General features: G+C 45.8%; 2 protein-coding genes across 2 annotated transcripts in view; both read right to left on the reverse strand.

The window, feature by feature from the left end:
- Positions 1-20,556, reverse strand: part of LOC141133471 (calpain-5-like) — a 46,761-nt gene extending 26,205 nt beyond the window's left edge. The window contains exons 1-7 of the mRNA XM_073622859.1: positions 19,475-20,556; positions 11,479-11,613; positions 11,162-11,373; positions 8,032-8,221; positions 4,018-4,211; positions 3,453-3,530; positions 445-640 (exon numbers count right to left, since the gene is read on the reverse strand). Of these exons, the coding sequence (XP_073478960.1) occupies positions 445-640; positions 3,453-3,530; positions 4,018-4,211; positions 8,032-8,221; positions 11,162-11,373; positions 11,479-11,613; positions 19,475-19,630 (1,161 nt within the window). The 5' untranslated portion in view covers positions 19,631-20,556. The remainder of the gene's footprint in view (positions 1-444; positions 641-3,452; positions 3,531-4,017; positions 4,212-8,031; positions 8,222-11,161; positions 11,374-11,478; positions 11,614-19,474) is intronic.
- Positions 4,268-7,768, reverse strand: LOC141131158 (uncharacterized). Its single transcript, XM_073618204.1, has 3 exons — positions 7,735-7,768; positions 5,154-6,018; positions 4,268-4,557 (listed from the first exon to the last, which is right to left on the reverse strand). The coding sequence occupies exons 1-3, from the start codon at positions 7,766-7,768 to the stop codon at positions 4,272-4,274; spliced, it is 1,185 nt and encodes a 394-aa protein (XP_073474305.1). The 3' UTR covers positions 4,268-4,271.
- Positions 20,557-20,922: the final 366 nt, after the last annotated feature.

Consider the following 20,922-nt stretch of genomic DNA (forward strand, 5'->3'; position numbering starts at 1 on the left):
GACCCAGGTCCCCAAACACTTTTTATGACAATAACTTGCATACAAGCCTTTAAAATGAACACTTTTGATTTTTCATGTTAGTGTCCCATAGACTTTAACGGTGTTCCAGCAGCTTTCGAATTTGCCCCGAACACCGCATATTGTTCGGTGTTCGCAGAACATCCGAACAACCATTGTTCGGCCCGAACTAATGTTTGGGCCGAAATGTTCACCCATCCCTAATGGAGACCAAATCAATGTTACATGGGAGGAGGTCACATGCTCACCCATACCCTAAGCAACGAGTATTTTGCACTGGCTGAGATAAAGGAAAGAGTGATGGGAGGTGATATTTAGTCAGCTGAGGGGGTACCTGTTTACAGACCCTGTCACTTTTCCCTGAGTGATGGTATCGCTTTAAACAATTTAGAAACATGAGGCTCCTTTGTGATGACAACTCTGTACCTGAGGGTTGTGTAGGTAGGTGGCCTTGTTGTTGGGACAGCCACCACTCCGGTCCTTCAAAGGATCAGGATTTTGCTTCCAGGCAGAGAAGACGGACTCCTCATTCCACGTCTTGTGTGTGCTCAGGAAGTGTGTGTTCACCCTCCGACACAGCGTGAGATCAGTGAAGTGTGTGCAGAAATCCTCCCAGCTCATCCTACAAGAGGAAATACCTTGGTTGTTACAATATAACCTCCAACCAACTTCAATGGAAAAAAGAAAACAATCCAACCAACTTGGAGGACCCAGTCTATACAATATTCTAGTTTTAGATAATAATGATAATAATAATAATAATAATAATAATAAATAATAATGTTTTCTATATTCATTTATGGTCTATACTAATTTTTACTAATCCGCCCTGCTGTTCGGGCCCCCTACAGGAGGACTGGTGGTCCGCCCCCCTATCAGTGGCCCTGGTTAGAGCCCTCCCGCATTGATGTCATGGGTGAGTCGGTGCCCATATATAAGCCAGGTTGGGAGGAGCCCTAGTGCAGTTCGGGCATGGGAGCCAGAGTCCCCACCATCAGGCAGATGTAGATCTAGAGTGGAGGCTCTAGACAGAGCTGGAGGCCGGGGTGAGGCAGACCTGCACCCAGAAGAGCTGGCTGTGGACTTCCTGACCCTTATGGAGGTGGAAGCTAGGGCGGGTTGCAAAAAAGACTTCTAGGCCAGGTCAAGAGTTCTCTGGAGGGTCCCAGGAGAGTTGTACCTATGGAAAAAGTGACTGCAGAGGAGATCCCATCTTAGTGAGCATCAATGTCCTCAAGTGGAGAGAGACTGTTTAACGAGGTAGTAAACTCTCAAAGTTTATTTTTACCTACAGGTATGCTTATACTAAAGCTTACCTGTAGGTAAAAGTAATATCTCCAACTGCACCATTTAGGACAGTGGTTCTCAACTCCTGTCCTCAGGACCCGCTAAAAGGCCAGATTTTAAGTATTACCTTGGGGAGATGCAGACTAGAATACTGCAATCACTGAGCAGAAAATGATATCACCTGTGATGTATTTCAGTTTTCTTGCAAACCTGGCCTGTTAGTGGGTCCTGAGGACAGGAGTTGAGAACCACTGATTTAGGAGATATTCAAGCAACCAGTGACATCATCGGCGCATGCGCTCTGAAGGAATGGCACACCCCTTCTTCAGAGCCCTGTCCCGCAGCTGAGGCACAAGTGATGTTAGCATGGCTCAGCCATTGAAGCGTCTGCAGCCCGCAAACTTGTAAGGAAGACCGGGTGAAGAAGGAAGCCTCTGCAGAAGTGACAGTGCGCCACTGGAGGGCTCAGTTTCAAGGCAAGACTTTAATAATGTGCTAGTATGCGATGCATACTAGCAAATTATGCCTTTACCTTGCTGGGTTTTTTTTTTTTATTTATTTTTTTTTAAAGCCTTTACTAACGCTTTAATGGAAGATTACCAAAAGTGCTATATAATGCTTACACATATGACTAATGTAGACCGTCCACTAAATGTGATAATATACTTTCAAATGACCCCAGATAGTATGTCGATGTGATGTGACTGCCAGGGCCATCTTTAACGCAGGGCAAACGGGGCACCTGCCCTGGGCCCAATCTTTGTTGGGGGGCCCAAAGCATTGAGCCCGCGCTACCTGTGAATTGGGGCCCCGATGACGCTTTGTAGAGCGCACAGAGGACACGGGAGGCTGTATTCCCGAAATAGCCAGCAGAGAGGGGGCGGGGCCGGGAGCTCCACTGACGCTCTGACTCCACCCTATGCAGCCTTTATGCTCGGAACAGAGCAGAGCGGCTGTAGTGAGAGCGGTGTTTGGAGTGGGAGCATCAGTGGAGCTTCAGGCCCTGCCCCCTCTATACTGGCTGGGGAATACAGAGGTTCAGGGGCGTGGCCGGGAGCTCCACTGATGCTCTAACCCCACCTCATGCCTGTATGCTCAGGGTGGAGCAGTTGTAGTGAGAGCAGAGAGTGGAAGCCCTGCCCCCGGACCTCTAAATGTATGTAGTGAGCTTGGCTGGCCAGGTATGTCCTTACACCCATAAAATGCCTAATTGCTGAAACCCTGAGCTGTGTTATTCAACTGTAAAGCTGTGCATTGCTGAAAGCTCTCTGACCATCTCCTGTATAATGTCTGCAGTCTCTGATTGTCAACTGTATAATGTCTGCAGTCTCCGATTGTCACCTGTAGCATGTCCGCAGTCTCCGATTGTCACCTGTAGCATGTCCGCAGTGTCCGATTGTCACCTGTATTATGTCTGCAGTCTCCGATTGTCACCTGTAGCATGTCCGCAGTCTCCGATTGTCACCTGTAGCATGTCCGCAGTCTCCGATTGTCACTTGTAGCATGTCCGCAGTCTCTGATTGTCACCTGTAGCATGTCCGTGGTCTCTGGTCATCTCCTGCAGTATATTTGCAGTCTCTGATCATCTCATGTAGTATATTGGCCTCCCAGCCAATGAGGAAATGGGACTAAAACCTGATTGGCTGAAAGGACAGGTGATCCTATTGGACACCTAGGAGGAGGGGAGGAGATGAACGGAGGAAGCGAGGAGGAGGAGGAGGAGAAGACACAGGAGCCCAATGCCCGCCACTGCCTGGTGCCCACCGATGCCTGATGCCTGCCGACGCCCACCACCTAGATGGGGTAAGTGCCGGAGGAAAGACTGGCAGACAGCAAGTGGGGGGGGTTTGTGGTGTTGGTGGTTGTTTACTGCCCCCCCCAAAAAAAAAAAAAAAACACCAGCTGCCACTGCTCACCAGTATTCCAACAGTACAAACAAATGCCACTGCTCCCACCTATAACTGGCATTTGCAGCAAGGAGCACATGGAAGGGCAGTGCATCCAAAACAAGACCAAAGAAAATATTACATATTAGGTGTCCTCTCTGTCTATTCCTGTTTCTGTGACTTTTATTGGAATTTCACAATCAAAATGTAATATGTTTGACCAGATAGATAGAGTGAGAATATTTTGTTATTAATATTTACCAAAATTCTCCGTCGTCATCCACCGTGACCCCCATTTTCTTCCTCTCCCTTTGGCTCACTTTCTTCCATTCTTCTGATCTACACAAACAGATATTGGTCACAAGCGGTTCTTAATATACATTTTTTAAATTTCCTTCAATACCTGAATTTCGAGCCTAAGTAAAGGGAAAAAAATCTCCTTATTTCAGAGTTGGGATGGAAGTGATTGCAAAGGCGATCTAAAGTCAAAACATGTTTCTTGGGTTAGTTGCATTGAAGGACCAGATCTGTGTGAGCCAAAGACTCTGCATGGCTACCTCTGCGTGATTAGCCAATCAGGGCCTCAACGTAGAACTTACCCGTTTATTTCGGCTAAAAAAACATACGTGGAAGTGAGACTTAAGTGAATCTAGGGGTGACTCTCCAGGAAAGAGAGAAGCATTTGAGAAGTTTGGCGGCCAAAATTTATTGCCAGCTGCAATGAGGACCAGAAGACTTCAATATAATATTTGACTTCGAATTCACTTTACTAGCTTCTGTTTTACAAAGGTGATGCTCCCTCTCACAATATTCAGCCTGTCCTTACCCGTCGCTCCAGGCCCCCTTCCATTCTCCACTCCCCCAAGGATTGCGCAGGCGGACGAGGCGCAATTTGTGAGTCCGAAAAAGGGACAAGAGCCCTGAGTGAAGGGTGATGCTTTTGACTGCAGTAACACTGTAGGCATGGCCTGTGACCAGGCCGCTAGAGAGGACCTCCTCCATAGACTGACTTGATGATGGCTGTGGGGGAAAAACAAGGGTTAGCATTTATTTTAAACCATTTAGTGTTGGGGTTAAGGGTTAGGTCAGTGTTAGGGTTACAGGAAGGGTTAGGGTTAGTATTAGGATTGTAGGAAGGGTTAGTGTTACAGGAAGGGTCTGTGTTAGAATTACAGGAAGGGTTAGGGTCAGTGTTAGGATTACAGGAAGGGTTTGGGTTAGTATTACAGGAAGGGTTAGGGTTAGTATTAGGATTACAGGAAGGGTTAGGGTCAGTGTTAGGGTTACAGGAGGGGTTAGGGTCAGTGTTAGGGTTAATATTAGGATTACAGGAAGGGTTAGGGTTACATAAAGGGTCAGCGTTAGGATTACAGGAAGGGTTAGGGTCAGTGTCAGTGTAATGCCGCGTACACACGAGTGGAATGTCCGTCAGAAAATCGTTGGACTTTTTCCGTCGAAAATTCAGACGGACTTAGATAGAGAACATGTTCTAAATTTTTCCGACGGAACTAATTACTATCGGGAAACCCGCTCGTCTGTATGCTGTTCCAACGTACCAAAAACGACGCATGCTCAGAAGCAAGTGCGAGAAGGAAGCTATTGGCTACTGGCTACTGAACTTCCGTTTTCTAGTCCCATCCTACGTGTTGTACGTCACCGTGTTCTGGATGGTCGGAATTTGGTGTGACCGTGTGTATGCAAGACAGCTTGAGCAGAATTTCGTCGGAACTCCATCGGAAAAACCTTCAGAGTTTATTCCGAAGGGAAAACCGGTCGTGTGTACAGGGCATTAGGGTTACAGGAAGGGCTGGAATCAGTGTAAGGGTTACAGGAAAGGCTGGGGTCAGTGTGAGGGTTACAGGAAGGGCTGGGGTCAGTGTAAGGGTTACAGGAAGGGCTGGGGTCAGTGTGAGGGTTACAGGAAGGGCTGGGGTCAGTGTAAGGGTTACAGGAAGGGCTGGGGTCAGTGTAAGGGTTACAGGAAGGGCTGGGGTTAGTGTAAGGATTACATTAAGGGCTGGGGTCAGTGTAAGGGTTACAGGAAGGGCTGTGGTCAGTGTAAGGGTTACAGGAAGGGTTAGGGTCAGTGTAAGGGTTACAGGAAGGGCTGGGGTCAGTGTAAGGGTTACAGGAAGGGCTGGGGTCAGTGTAAGGGTTACAGGAAGGGCTGGGGTCAGTGTAAGGATTACAGAAAGGGTTAGGGTCAGTGTAAGGGTTACAGGAAGGGCTGGGGTCAGTGTAAGGGTTACAGGAAGGGTTAGGGTCAGTGTAAGGGTTACAGGAAGGGCTGGGGTCAGTGTAAGGGTTACAGGAAGGGCTGGGGTCAGTGTAAGGGTTACAGGAAGGGTTAGGGTCAGTGTAAGAGTTACAGGAAGGGTTAGGGTCAGTGTTAGGGTTACAGTAAGGGCTGGGGTCAGTGTAAGGGTTGCAGGAAGGGTTGGGGTCAGTGTAAGTATTACAGGAAGGGCTGGGGTCAGTGTAAGGGTTACAGGAAGGGCTGGGGTCAGTGTAAGGGTTACAGGAAGGGTTAGGGTCAGTGTAAGGGTTACAGGAAGGGCTGGGGTCAGTGTAAGGGTTACAGGAAGGGCTGGGGTCAGTGTAAGGGTTACAGGAAGGGCTGGGGTCAGTGTAAGGGTTACAGGAAGGGTTAGGGTCAGTGTAAGGGTTACAGGAAGGGCTGTGGTCAGTGTAAGGATTACAGAAAGGGTTAGGGTCAGTGTAAGGGTTACAGGAAGGGCTGGGGTCAGTGTAAGGGTTACAGGAAGGGTTAGGGTCAGTGTAAGGGTTACAGGAAGGGCTGGGGTCAGTGTAAGGGTTACAGGAAGGGCTGGGGTCAGTGTAAGGGTTACAGGAAGGGCTGGGGTCAGTGTAAGGGTTACAGGAAGGGTTAGGGTCAGTGTAAGAGTTACAGGAAGGGCTGGGGTCAGTGTAAGGGTTACAGGAAGGGCTGGGGTCAGTGTAAGGGTTGCAGGAAGGGCTGGGGTCAGTGTAAGGGTTACAGGAAGGGCCGGGGTCAGTGTAAGGGTTGCAGGAAGGGCTGGGGTCAGTGTAAGGGTTACAGGAAGGGCTGGGGTCAGTGTAAGGGTTACAGGAAGGGCTGGGGTCAGTGTAAGGGTTGCAGGAAGGGCTGGGGTCAGTGTAAGTATTACAGGAAGGGCTGGGGTCAGTGTAAGGGTTACAGGAAGGGCTGGGGTCAGTGTAAGGATTACAGGAAGGGCTGGGGTCAGTGTAAGGATTACAGGAAGGGCTGGGGTCAGTGTAAGGATTACAGGAAGGGCTTGGGTCAGTGTAAGGATTACAGGAAGGGCTGGGGTCAGTGTAAGGGTTACAGGAAGCATTAGTGTTACAGGGAGAGTTTTATTTGTTAGAGGCAGGACCACAGGGAGGGTTAGTGTTAAGGTTACAAGAAGGCTTATGATTAGTGTAAGAGTTACAGGGAGCATTAGCTTTAAAGAGGAAGTAAACTTCCTTGGATTGTTTGTATCTACAGGTATGCCTACAATAAGGCTTACCTATAGGTACTGTAAATATCTCCTAAACCTGCGCCGTTCAGGAGATATTTACTGTATACTCCGCCGATTACGACATCAGCGCATGCGCTCTGAAAAGAAAAAAAAAGAGGCAGCATTTACTTCCTCTTTAGGGTTACTGGTCAGTTGTAAGGGTTACAGGGAGCATTAGTATTAAGGTTACAGGAAGGGTTAAGGTTAGTGTTGGGGTTACAAGGAAGTATTAGTGCTAAGGTTACAGGGAGAGTGTTATGTTAGAGCCAGGATTATAGAGAGGGTTAGTGTTAAGGTTACAGGGTAAGCGTTAGTGATATGGGGGTAATTGTTAGGATTACGGAGAAGGTATGTGTTGGAGCTACAGGAAGGGTTAGTGTTATAGATATGAGAGGTTAATGTTAGGTTTACAGGGAGGTTTTAGTGTTAAGGATATGGGCGTGTTATTGTTAGGATTACAGGGATTAAAGGCTGGGTTCACACCAGTGCGTGGTGCAAGATCGCATGTGATTCGCAACGCATTGCAAATCACATGCAATGTCTGTCTGATGCGATTTCAGTCATACAGATAGTATAGCTGAATTTGCATCGCATTCGGACCAAACTTGCACAGGACCCTTTTTTTTTGGTCCGCACCAGAATCGGATCACATGGGAGTTCACACCCATGTGATCTGATTGATGTCCGAACTGTCAGTTCAAAGTGCGATATGTGAGCTGAAATGTGGGTGTCATTAACATTGTATTGACACTCCCAGCAGTGAGGTGCGATGCGGGAACCCGCAGTGGATTTCCCGCATCACACAAGTGTGAACCGGGACCAAGTGTGTTAAGTGGTAAACTTGCCACACTACACTATACAATCTGACTGTACAACCCCTTTAGATTTACCAAAACTAACCAAGTAAAGCTGCCCATAGGCTGTTTGAAAGCTGGCTGGTTCAGCAGGGGCTGGCAGAATTTCAACCAGCGTGTGGCAGTCCCTGCTTGACAAAAATCAATCATTTGATTGGCTTTTATCTATGGGACACACTAGTAAACTTTTGGTGTTCAGAGTAAGGATGAGCTCCGGCATGTTCGCACACTCCACGTGGCGAGCCCGCCAGGAAGTCGGCACGGTGCTGCGCTAATCACAGGCAGTGAGACATTTCCCGATCTCTGCAGCCGCACATTGGGACAATGTCTCCCTGCCTGTGATTAGCGCAGTGCAGTGCCGACTTCCTGGCGGGCTCGCCACGTGGAGTGTGCGAACACGCCGGAGCTCATCCTTAGTTCAGAGGCTCCATCAACCTTGTCTGGGTGGAGATCCATGACCATGTGGAGATCTGATCTTCTTACCCTAATAGAACTGCATATGAGTGATGCTCTTGAATGGGCCTTCATCAGAGCCTTAAATAGCTTCTTCTTTGCCTCATCTGATCTGAATTTTTCCTCCAAGATGTCCATGGGCTCAGAAACACCCCCAGTGAAATCAATCAGAGCTTCGGCTGTGCTCCCTCCGTCCAGAGCTTCATAACTTCCAATCAGTCTGATAGAGAACATTGAAGGCGAGTCAAAAATTGGTCAAGTGTCAGATTTACCCAGGATTGGCCTTACTATTTACTAGGGAATCATTCACCTACTTCTTAAAGTACATTCGCCCCATCAAAACCAATTAAATGATTAGTAGACCTGTCACTACCCTGTTTCCCCGAAAATAAGACCTAGCATGATTGTCGGTGATGGCTGCAATATAAGCCCTACCCCCTAAATAAGCCCTACCCTTTTTCCCCGAAAATAAGCCCTACCCTGAAAATAAGACTACAAGGACTTTACCTAGGGCTTATTTGGGGGGTAAGGTTTATATTGCAGCCATCACCGACAATCACGCTAGGTCTTATTTTCGGGGAAACAGGGTAGGCGGTGGTGTTTACTGCTTGTATAATTTAAGGCGGTATTATATCCAAAGAAAAGGAATGCACTCACACTTTGATAGACAATTGTGAGGTCATTTGACACTGTACCCAAACAACATTTTTATCATTGTATTTCTATTGGTGGTATTTGATCACCTCTGGGGTTTTTATTTTTTGCGCTACAAATCAAAAAATAATGAAAATGTTGAAAAAAAAACTTTGATTCTACAAAACTTTGTAAATAAGTACGTTTTCTCCTTCACTGATTGGTACTGATGAGGTGGCACTGATGAGGTGGCACTGATCAGAGGTGCTGGCAGGCATCACTGATGGCTTCAGAGTGCCATCCCTAATGGACAATGATTGCCATCCCTGGTGGGCTCTAGTGGGCTTACCTGGTGGTCATGGTTGGGCATCCTGGGAGGCCATGGATGGGCAACCTTGCTGGCCATGGGTGGGCATCCCTGGTGGCCATGAGTGGGCATCCTCGCAGTGATAATCAATTAGTGCAAAATCCCCCTTTCAGGAGAGCAGCCGAGCGGCTCTCCTCTACTTTTACCAGGTAAAATTTTACCTGGTAACTGTCATATCTGCATCTACTTTACAATGTTTGTCAATTCTGACGCAGAGCAAATCAATGCTAAACGGGAGCAATAAGGCAGATTATTAGGCAGCTCTATTACAATTCTAATAGAATTCCTCCCTCTATTGGTCGAAAGTAGCACTGCAACTGCATAAAACCTGACCCTGACCACTTTTTTTTTTGTGCGTCTGTCTTCAGTAATAAATAATCTCGGAATTTTGCAAATATGTTTCAGTTGGCTGCCCCGGGTTATAGGTGAAAGGAGTAGCAAATACACAGAAAAAATAAATATTGCATTTAATAACTTTGTCACTATTTGCTTGATGAATATACCCCACTGTGTTTCCTGCTGACCCATTAATGCAGATCAGTTGCAGCGCTGAGATCCTCTGGTGCCCACTCCCAGTGTGGAGACAGCGGAGGTGACGGTCTGCATTGGGTTGGTTGAATCGCAGTGAATGATACCAAGCCTTAGGGCCCTTGCCTACTCTTGCAATAACCAATCACTTTGTGATTATTGCACATTTTATGGGGTGTTTTCATACAAAATTTTCCCCTGTAAAACTGCATGTACATTAGTTCTGTGCGAATGGGGGACAAAAATGAACGTTATTAGGTTATTCTCTCTCTAGGTGGAATGGTATTCTGCATACAGAATAAAACAAATCCTGAAAATACCACATTATAGCCACTAGATGGAGCTGACGATCATAGGCAATGAATGCTTATTGTAAGCTCCATCTAGTGTCCTTCATGCAATATGTTCTTGATTTATTCTATTCACTCTATTCTGTGTAAAGCATAACATTCAACCTGGAGAGAAAATAGCCTAATAACATTCGATTTGGCTTTCATTAGCAATTAACAAATGTTTAATTTTTACAGGACCTTTAGCTCTTTTTCATGAGGTAGATGCCTTAAAAGCGACTTGTGCCGCAGGGGACAGATGTAGGGATCAGAGTATGGGAGCACAGCGTGCCGCAGGGGACAGATGTAGGGATCAGAGTATGGGAGCACAGTGTGTCGCAGGGGACAGATGTAGGGATCAGAGTATGGGAGCACAGCGTGCCACAGGGGACAGATGTAGGGATCAGAGTATGGGAGCACAGCGTGCTGCAGGGGACAGATGTAGGGATCAGAGTATGGGAGCACAGTGTGCCACAGGGGACAGATGTAGGGATCAGAGTATGGGAGCACAGTGTGCCACAGGGGACAGATGTAGGGATCAGAGTATGGGAGCACAGTGTGTCGCAGGGGACAGATGTAGGGATCAGAGTATGGGAGCACAGTGTGCCACAGGGGACAGATGTAGGGATCAGAGTATGGGAGCACAGTGTGCCACAGGGGACAGATGTAGGGATCAGAGTATGGGAGCACAGTGTGCCACAGGGGACAGATGTAGGGATCAGAGTATGGGAGCACAGTGTGCAACAGGGGACAGATGTAAGGATCAGAGTATGGGAGCACAGTGTGCTGCAGGGGACAGATGTAGGGATCAGAGTATGGGAGCACAGCGTGCCGCAGGGGACAGATGTAGGGATCAGAGTATGGGAGCACAGCGTGCCGCAGGGGACAGATGTAGGGATCAGAGTATGGGAGCACAGCGTGCCGCAGGGGACAGATGTAGGGATCAGAATATGGGAGCACAGCGTGCCGCAGGGGACAGATGTAGGGATCAGAGTATGGGAGCACAGCGTGCCGCAGGGGACAGATGTAAGGATCAGAGTATGGGAGCACAGCGTGCCGCAGGGGACAGATGTAGGGATCAGAGTATGGGAGCACAGCGTGCCACAGGGGACAGATGTAGGGATCAGAGTATGGGAGCACAGCGTGCCGCAGGGGACAGATGTAGGGATCAGAGTATGGGAGCACAGCGTGCCGCAGGGGACAGATGTCTCCTTTAACATCAACAACAATAAAAAGGGAAAAACGTTTCGTAAAGATTGACAAACACAACAGGACGCCGAGGCTGAGATAGGAAGGACCTTACTTGGCATAAGCTTTCTCAAGCAGCGAACACCAGAATGCATCAGACTTGCGGCCAGGTCTGCAAAAAATTAACTCTCCGCCGGATGTCGGCAATCGGTCATCGATAACGACTTCTACCCAACGTCCGAAACGCCAGAACCGGAACCTGAAGATCCCGCAGTGTGGGGCACCTCCAGGGCTGGGCCATTCCTGCTCCTTGGGGGAAGGTATGACCTGGAGAAGAAGGTAGATGTAGACTTAAAGACACTCTTTGGTGGTCTTGTGCTTCGAGCCATTGGCCAAAGGAGAATTTTATTACAACCAGTGCCAAGTACTTACCTTCTTCCATATTGAAGGGTCTTTGGCTAAACAAGATGCTGCTGCCACAAACCAGCAATTACCCAGACTGCCTTGCTGCAGGTCATGTGGACTGATGCCGCTGGCGGAAAACAGGCTGGGTGCTCTCACCAGATCCTGTAACAAAGGCAGCAAATTATTGTGTCAGTTAACTGCTAATTCTATTCAGGGTTGTAAACCCTTACATACAGTATACCCTGTGAAGTGACTGGCCTGTGCACACAGAGATTAAACAAATCCTACTGCATACGCTATACCTGTTTATCTGCTGTCTTATCTTCTCTACATCCAGTGCTGAACTATAAAGCTTGAAAAAAAAAAGGGGGACGGGGAGCTCAAATTACACTCTGCAAAGCTCAGTGAGGAGAGATCTAAGAGCTGACTGGGGGGGGGACACACCCGTCTTCACACAGCACACAGGAACAGAGCTGATTCTGTCAATCAGCTGGAGCTCCCCCTCCCCTGTCACCATTTTTTCTTTTGGTGTCAGGAAAACTTGTCAGAAGGGACTCATGCTGATTGCAGAGGAACAAAGCAGCAGACAGAAATGGCACTTAGAGCTCTTAACTGAGACAAGTACACACTATAGAGGGATATGCTTTGTTCATATTTCATGTCTGAGGTTTACAATCACTTTATGGGTTCCATTGATATAGGGTAATGCACATGCATTAACAAGCATTGCATTGGGGTAACCCATTCATTTATAATGGACTGACAATGCACTACAGTGGATGAAAAACGTGCATGACCCTTTTTAACAATAAAGTTGTAGCACCCCCTATGACACCCCAAAGGCAGTATAGCACCTTCAGAGGCGGGCTAGCATTTCACCCCAGGGCTGAGTTCATGGCTAAAATGGGGAGACCGAGAAAGGATATTGGGTGCCAGTCACTTTTGTCTATTTAAAGTTTTACTGCAGAACAGTTAAGGAGGTGAGACGTCCCAGATATAGTAGCAGATCACTTACAGACAATCCAGATCAATGTCCAGCTTCACAGTGTCAGACCCTTTACGCTAACCTGGCAACACTGTAAGCCCGTTCCCAAATTTTAGTGGGTCCTCCAAGCGAGTCACCAGGCCAGACCGACCTTCCTGGCTCCCTCCAGCAGGGGGCCCCCCTGGGTGTCCTCCTTGGCACAGCTTCCTCCAGACCAGGCAGGACAGCTTCAGGACCGCTTCAGCACATATTAGTCCCCAAAACAGGCTATAGGGCCTAACAGCAGAGCTCCATCCAGCAGCACCTCCCTAGGCCTCAGCTCAGGGAAAAAGAGTGAGCACATTGCCTGTCCCAAATATTTATATCCCCCTCCCCAGCATGCACCAGTGGCCTAAACCTCCTACTGGATAGGCTGAAGAAAATATAAATATTCATAACTTAGTTCTGTTGGTGAAATCTCATTCTATGGCCAGCGACATCTACTGGCAACAGTGAGGAATCACAAGCCAAGTAAGCTTAGGGAAAAACCAGGCGAAAAAACTATACAATCAGTCTGAGCTAACTACAGCCCAGCCAAAAACTAAATTAATAACCCCCGTTTAGGACAAGGGGGCTATATAATACAGCACAACTTATGGTTGTGTTGCACTGCAGTGCTTGGTGCCTTGGGCTCTACTGTACAATATGTTGGGGTGCAATTTGCAAAGATCGGCATCCCAACGGATTGCACATAGAGCAGGGGTGTGGTCATGCATACCTCCCAACTTTTTGAGATGGGAATGAGGGACACCTATTAGCAAAAGTATGCAGGCATAGGACACACCCCCTGCCACAACCCCTTAAGGCCCCATTCACACTAGCGCGTTTTTTGATGCATTTTGCATTTTGCAGAAATGCACGGGAATTTTTTAACATGGGTTCCTATGGAACATGTTCACATCAATGCTTTTTTGTATCTCTGCGTTTTTGGAAAGGGTCGGGGACTTTTTTTCATGCAAAAAGCAGCGTTTTGCATGTAATGGTTTTCAATGGACAAGCATCAAAAACGCAAGTGCACCGTTTTTTCAGCGTTTTTGATGCGTTTTTGGTGCGTTTTTGGTGCGTTTTTGCCGTTTTTTTTTTTTTTTTTTTTTTTTTGTAATTTTTTTTTAAGACTGTAAAAAAAAAATGAAAAAAAAAAAAAAAACAAAAAAAACGCAAAACGCAAATCGCGGCAAAAACGCGGCTCAAAAACGTGCCAAGCATGAAAAAAAAACCTCCAAAAACGCTCAAAAGCAACATGCATAGGTGTGAATCGAGCCTAAGGCTCGATTCACACCTATGCATGTTGCTTTTGGGCGTTTTTGGAGGTTTTTTTTTCATGCTTGCCACGTTTTTGAGCAGCGTTTTTGCTGCGTTTTTGCCCCGATTTTGCCGCGATTTTGCCGCGATTTGCATTTTTTTTTTTTTTTTTTTTTTTACAGTCTAAAAAAAAATGTAAAAAAAATAAAAAAAAAAAAAACGGCAAAAACGCTGCAAAAACGCTGCAAAAACGCTGCACTTGCGTTTTTGATGCTTGTCCATTGAAATCCATTACATGCAAAACGCTGCTTTTTGCATGAAAAAAAGTCCCCGACCCTTTCCAAAAACGCAGAGATACAAAAAAGCATTGATGTGAACATGTTCCATAGGAACCCATGTTAAAAAATTCCCGTGCATTTCTGCAAAATGCAAAATGCATCAAAAAACGCGCTAGTGTGAATGGAGCCTAAAGGAGAATTGTACAAAAAAACAAGATTGGTTGAACCCACAAGTGCTTTTTTTACCACTACTATTCCTTTATATTAGCTTTTGGAATTTACAAATGCAGCAATTTAGAAATCAGATGAAAGGTTTAGTGCTGGAAAACACTTTTTGATAGATAAAAAGTACATTTTATATACAGCTATACAGATCAGACCAAAATGAGGGACAAATGAGGAGGAATGAGGGACAGAGGAATATTGCTCCAAATCAGGGACAGTTGGGAGCTATGGGTCATGCATTGTGGCAACAAGTGTTTATCACAAGTTGTCCCAATGCACAGATCTGAATGGGCCCTATGGGTTTTATACAAATCTAATCTTCTTTAGTCACTTCCATACCCGGCCTATTCTGACACTTCTCTCCTACTTGTAAAAAAAATCATAATTTTTTTGCTACATTATATTTTTTTTTTTTTTAGCAGAGACTCTAGGGAATAAAATGGCGATTGTTGCAGCTTTTTATGTCATACGGTATTTGCGCAGGAATTTTTCAAACACGTTTTTTTTTGGATGAATTAAAAAAAAGAAAACAAAAAAAAAAAACGGTAAAGTTAACCCAGTTTTTTTGTATAATGTGAAAGATGATGTTACTCCAAGTAAATAGACACCTAGCATGTCACGCTTTAGAATTGCGCACACTCGTGGAATGGCGCCAAACTTTGGTACTTAAAAATCTCCATAGGCGACGCTTTAAAATTTTTTACAGGTTACCAGTTTAGAGTTACAGAGGAGGTCTAGAATTGTTGCTCTCGTTCTAACGCACCCGCCGATACCTCACATGTGTGGTTTGAACGCCGTTTACATATATGGGCGGGACTTACGTATGTGTTCGCTTCTGTGCGTGGGGACAGGGACGCTCTAAATTTTTTTTTTGTTATTGTTTATTTTACTTAAATTTTTTTTATTTTTACACTCTTTAAAAAAAATATTTTTTTTTTGATCACTTTAGTTCCTATTACAAGGTATGTAAACAACCCTTGTAATAGGAATGGTGCGTGACAGGTCCTCTTTCATGGAGAGATGCGGGGTCTATAAAGACTCCACATCTCTCCTCCAGGCTGGAAAGACCGAGATCCAAAAAAAAAATAAATAAAAATAAATAAAAGATCTTTTTTTTTTTTCCAGCCGAGTTCTCAGCTTTGTTTACTTCCGTTGGCCAGATGTGATGTCATAACGTCGCGCCCGGGCCCCCTGAAGATCATAGAGATGACTGTGGACCATCTAGTCACTGGAAATCTCTATGATCAATGCCCGGCGGTGGCGTATTCCTCCTCCGGCTCGCCGATCGTACGGGCGAGTCAGGGGAAACACCAGAGGGTGGCGGGAGGGCGGGGGGGCGATGTCCCCTCCCGCCGCCTGAAGGTACGATCAAGCGGCTGAACTGCCGCCATGATTGTTCTTCAGGTGCACAGAAATCGCCGGCTGTAAAAGTTGATATCTGAATGATGCCTGAGATGGGAATGAGGGACACCTACTAACAAATGTATGTAGGCATGGGACACGCCCCCTGCCACACCCCCTTAAAGGAGAATTAACACAAAAAAAAAAGGTTAATTAAATCCACAAGGACTTTTTTTAACACTATTATTTCTTTATATTGGCTTTTAAAATTTACAAATGCAGCAATTTACAAATTGGATGAAAGGTTTAGCACTGAGAGACACTTTCTGAAACATAAAAAGTCAATTTTATATACAACTCTTTAGATCCGACCAAAATGAGGGACAAACGAGGAGGAATGAGGGACAGAGGGACATTGCTCCAAATCAGGGACAGTCCCTCGAAATCAGGGACAGTGGGGAGCTATGTATCTCCACTGACGTCCTTTGTCTGGAAGTGGTTAGTTATGTCTCCCTGCAGTATTAGAAGAAGATCCCCGAGGCCAATCAGACAAAATGAAAATGAGGGCCAACTTTAAAGCAGTACATGGAGCAATGAAAAGTAGTTCACGAATAGTTCTAACTCTTCCCCACCCAATGAAAAAAATGTTTTTGTTTCCTTTTGGGGAAATTTTTTCCTCACTTCCTGTTAGAATAGGAATTGAAGGGAAATACCTCCAACAATAAACACAGAGAGGGCAATAAAAACCTGACAGAGGCGCTGACCTTCCCTGCTCTAATAAAGACAAGATAAAAAGTCTTCAGTGGGATTAGAATTTAAAAGTAGAACTAAACAGACAAGACATTTTTTTTCTAATTTTGGATAGAATAAAGGAGGGTTTTATCCCCTGCCAGATTTTGTCATCTGCGTCCCATTGGGAAGATTTCCCTTCACTTCCTGTCCTATAGCCAAATATATTTGGTAATTTATTCATACGCTATATTACCAAAAGTATTGGGACACCTGCCTTTACATGCACGTGAACTTTAAGGGCGCAGAAAATAAGTACCACATTTTTTTCCCAAAATGTGCCGCACATAACTATGCGCTTGTCAAAGTGCAGCACGTTTTTTTGTGTGTCGTGAAACTGTGTTCCCAGACACTATAAAGTATAAATTGGGACGCCTGCCTTTACACACACATGAACTTTAATGGCATCCCAGTTTTAGTCCGTAGGGTTCAATATTGAGTTGGCCCACCCTTTGCAGCTATAACAGTTTCAACTCTTCTGAGAAGGCTGTCCACAAGGTTTAGGAGTGTGTCTATGGGAATGTTTGACCATTCTTCCAGAAACGCATTTGTCAGGTCAGGCACTGATGTTGGACGAGAAGGCCTGGCTCCCAGTCTCCACTCTAATTCATCCCAAATGTGTTCTATCAGGTTGAGGTCAGGACTCTGTGCAGGCCAGTCAAGTTCCTCCACCCCAAACTCGCTCATCCATGTCTTTATGGATCTTGCTTTGTGCACTGGTGCGTAGTCATGTTGGAACAGGAAGGGGCCATCCCCAAACTGTTCCCACAAAGTTGGGAGCATGAAATTGTCCAAAATGTCTTGGTATGCTGACGCCTTAAGAGTTCCCTTCACTGGAACTAAGGGGCCAACCCCTGAAAAACAACCCCACACTATAATCCACCCTCCACCAAATGATTTGGGCCAGTGCACAAAGCAAGGTCCATAAAGACATGGATGAGCGAGTTTGGGGCGGAGGAACTTAACTGGCCTGCACAGAGTCCTGACCTCAACCCAATAGAACCTATTTGGGATAAATTAGAGCGGAGACTGCAAGCCAGGCCTTCTTGTCCAACATCAGTGCCTGACCTCACAAATGCACTTCTGGAAGAATGGTCAAACATTCCCATAGACACTCCTAAACCTTGTGGACAGCCTTCCCAGAAGAGATGAAGCTGTTTTAACTGCAAAGGGTGGGCCAACTCAATATTGAACCCTACGGACTAAGACTGGGATGCCATTAAAGTTCATGTGCGTGTAAAGGCAGGCGTCCCAATACTTTTGGTAATATAGTGTATCTCTGTTAGGATTCTACAAGAGTTTTCTGCCCATAGTTAGAGTAAAGCTGGATACACACTATACAATTTTCTGTAGATTTTTTTCCTTTAGGATTTACCAAAACCATATAATATGAGGTCAAACCTTACTGCCGCGTACACACAGACGGACTTTTGACGGACTTCTGATGGACTTTTGAATGAACGGACTTGCCTACACACGATCACACCAAAGTCCGATGGATTCGTACGTGATGAGGTACACCGGACTAAAACAAGGAAGTTGATAGCCAGTAGCCAATAGCTGCCCTAGCGTGGGTTTTCGTCCGTCGGACTAGCATACAGATTTTTTGACCAGACTCGAGTCTGTCGGAAAGATTTGAAACATGTTCCAAATCTAAAGTCTGTCAGATTTTAGACCGAAAAAGTCCGCTGCAGGTCCGATGGAGCCCACACACGGTCGAATTATCCGCCGGATTCGGTCCATCGGACCAGTCCGGGTGAAAAGTCTGCTCGCGTGTACACGGCATAAGAGTTTCAATTTTCAAGGCAGGCCCTTGCACTACATGGTTTTGGTAAATCTAAAGGAAATCGGACAACAAAAGTTGTATAGTGTGTATGGGGCCTTAGGTTCTATTCACACTTGTGTGAATTGTCATGCAACTTTACAAGTTGCAGTCCATGTTTTTCAATGGAAGCCGTTCAAATCTATGTGACTTAAAGTTGCAGAGACTTTAAAAAAACGACTTTGATGCAATTTTCATGCAACTTGAGTGCCATAGACTGCAATGTAAACTCTCAAAAGTTGCATGAAAGTCTCATCTTAATGTTATCAATGCAACAGTTGTGCAACAGTCAAAGCCAAAGTCAACAGCCAAAGTTGCATCAAAGTCGCAATGTTAAGTCACAATGGAAATCGCATGACTTTGGAGTCATGCAAGTGTGAATGGAGCCTTACATTTTTGAAGGTAAGTTTGTAAAACCTCACGTTTAAATTTCGGGTGGAGGATGGGTCTCTCTTCAACCGAGTTCCCAACACGGGGATGCACAGGAGTTGAGTGCATTCCCGTATTGGCGTCCTATTCATTTCTATTGGGACACATGGCTGCAAGGGCACAACTGCTGGGTCCTAATATGACATGTGGGTGAAGATCCTGGAACTCATACAGGGCACGTTTAGGGACCCCGCACCTGCACGGGGCCTGCAGTAAAGCACCCCATGTGAATGGACCCTAACAGTGTATGTGGTTTTTGTTTGGTAAAATCCATTCATTCCAAAATCGAAAGTTAAAAGCAAACAAAACCTTGAACTACTTTCAAACGACATTCGAATGTTTTGAAAATTTGTGTACAATTGAAATTCTACTAGTGTATACCCAGCCTAAAGTATAACTAAAGGCAAGACTTTTTTTTGTAGTTTTGGATAGAGTGGAGAGGGATTAGAACACCTGTCAGTTTTTATTGCTGACTGTGTCCCCATTAGGGAGATTCTCCATCTCTCTATTTGTCCTGTTTACGGTTATCATTAAAAGAGAAAGTAAAAGAAAATCCCAAATTTTGGGTTGTCCCCAAAAAAGTAATAGAGGGGAAATCCTCCAATTTGGACACTAGTTCTGGTGACCTGGGGGGTCCCCAAGGAATTCCATTCATTTACAGGGTTTTCCTTTTTTGGCTATGGGACAGGAAGTGAAGGGAAAACCCCACAATGGGACACAGATGGTGAAAAAAAACACGGGTATAACCCTCCCTTACTCTATCCAAAATGAAAAAAAAAAGAAGTTTTGTCTATAGTTCTACTTTAAGTGCTTAAAAGTCCACTAACCTATCCAGCATGGCAGCTAAATTATATACAAAGTGTATTTCTTTACCTGAGGTCGCTTCCATTCCACCACCCTGGGGGGACTCTGGCTGTAGTACAGGGACCGGTCATTTGCTGGAAAGTTGGGATCCTCAAAAACACGGCTTTGGCGACAACACGCGTTTTTAAGCCGGTCATAATGCTGGTCCTGGTAATGAATAACCATGGTGCTGTGTGCTCACCTACTCGGGGTTGAAAGAAATGTCTGACAAATCTCTGTGGAAGCAATGCGTTGTGTTGCAATCAGTCTTTAGCTCCTTTTATTATCATCAGGGGCTACACTGTCTCTCTGCATAATTAATTCCGGAGTTTGTAAGGCCAAGCTGGTCCTAGGAATCAGAGCATATCCACAGCAGATCCAGTGCGGAAGATTCAAGTTTCTTCTCAGTATCAGTCACAGAGGTGTTATCGGGTGTGGTTCACAAAAGAACCTGCCAAGCCTGTTTTCATGAAAGGACAGCAACACCCAACAAAGCATAAAATAGGGACAGCAACTTATAGAGGGTAACAAGAAATAGTTTTGTAAGGACACACAGAGATATATTGCTAGTAAAAAGTTAGAGGAGACAGGTGATACCAGGACAAAGCAGGAGGAGCGTAGAGGTACCAAGACAGGAGGGGAGCAGAGGGCAGGTGATGCCAGGACCCAAGAGGAAGAAAGATGAAGATACCAGACAGAGGAAGATGTGTCTATGAATGCCAGGGCAAAGAGTGCAGCGAGTGGGAAAGATGCCAGGATCGATAGAGGAAGAAAGTCAAGATGCCAGGGAGAGGAAGAGATAACTATTAATGCCAGGATACCGCTAGAAGAATGGTGACACCAGGGCAGAGCAGAAGAAGTGTAGAGGTACCAAGAGAGAAGGGGAACAGAGGAGAGGTGATGCCAGGACCAAAGAGGAGAAAATGAAGATGCCAGACAGAGGAAAAGGTGAGTATTAGTGCCAGGACACAGAGTGAGGATAGTGGAGAGGCTACCAGGACCCAAGAGGAGGAGGATGAAGATGCCAGACAGAGGTGGAGGTAACTATTATTGCCAAGACACAGTGAAAAGAGTGGTGCTACCAGGGCAGAGCAGGAGAAGTGGAGAGATACCAAGACACAAGGGGAGCAGAGGGCAGGTGATGCCAGGACCCAAGAGGAAGAAAGATGAAGATACCAGACAGAGGAAGATGTGTCTATGAATGCCAGGGCAAAGAGTGCGGCGAATGGGAAAGATGCCAGGATCGATAGAGGAAGAAAGTCAAGATGCCAGGGAAAGGAAGAGATAACTATTAATGCCAGGATACCGCTAGAAGAATGGTGACACCAGGGCAGAGCAGAAGAAGTGTAGAGGTACCAAGACAGAAGGGGAACAGAGGAGAGGTGATACCAGGACCAAAGAAGAAAAAAGAAAATGAAGATGCCAGACAGAGGAAAAGGTGAGTATTAGTGCCAGGACAAAGAGTGAGGATAGTGGAG

The sequence above is a fragment of the Aquarana catesbeiana genome, linkage group LG03 (genome assembly GCF_042186555.1).
Source record: "Aquarana catesbeiana isolate 2022-GZ linkage group LG03, ASM4218655v1, whole genome shotgun sequence".
In the NCBI taxonomy this organism is placed as follows: Eukaryota; Metazoa; Chordata; class Amphibia; order Anura; family Ranidae; genus Aquarana; species Aquarana catesbeiana.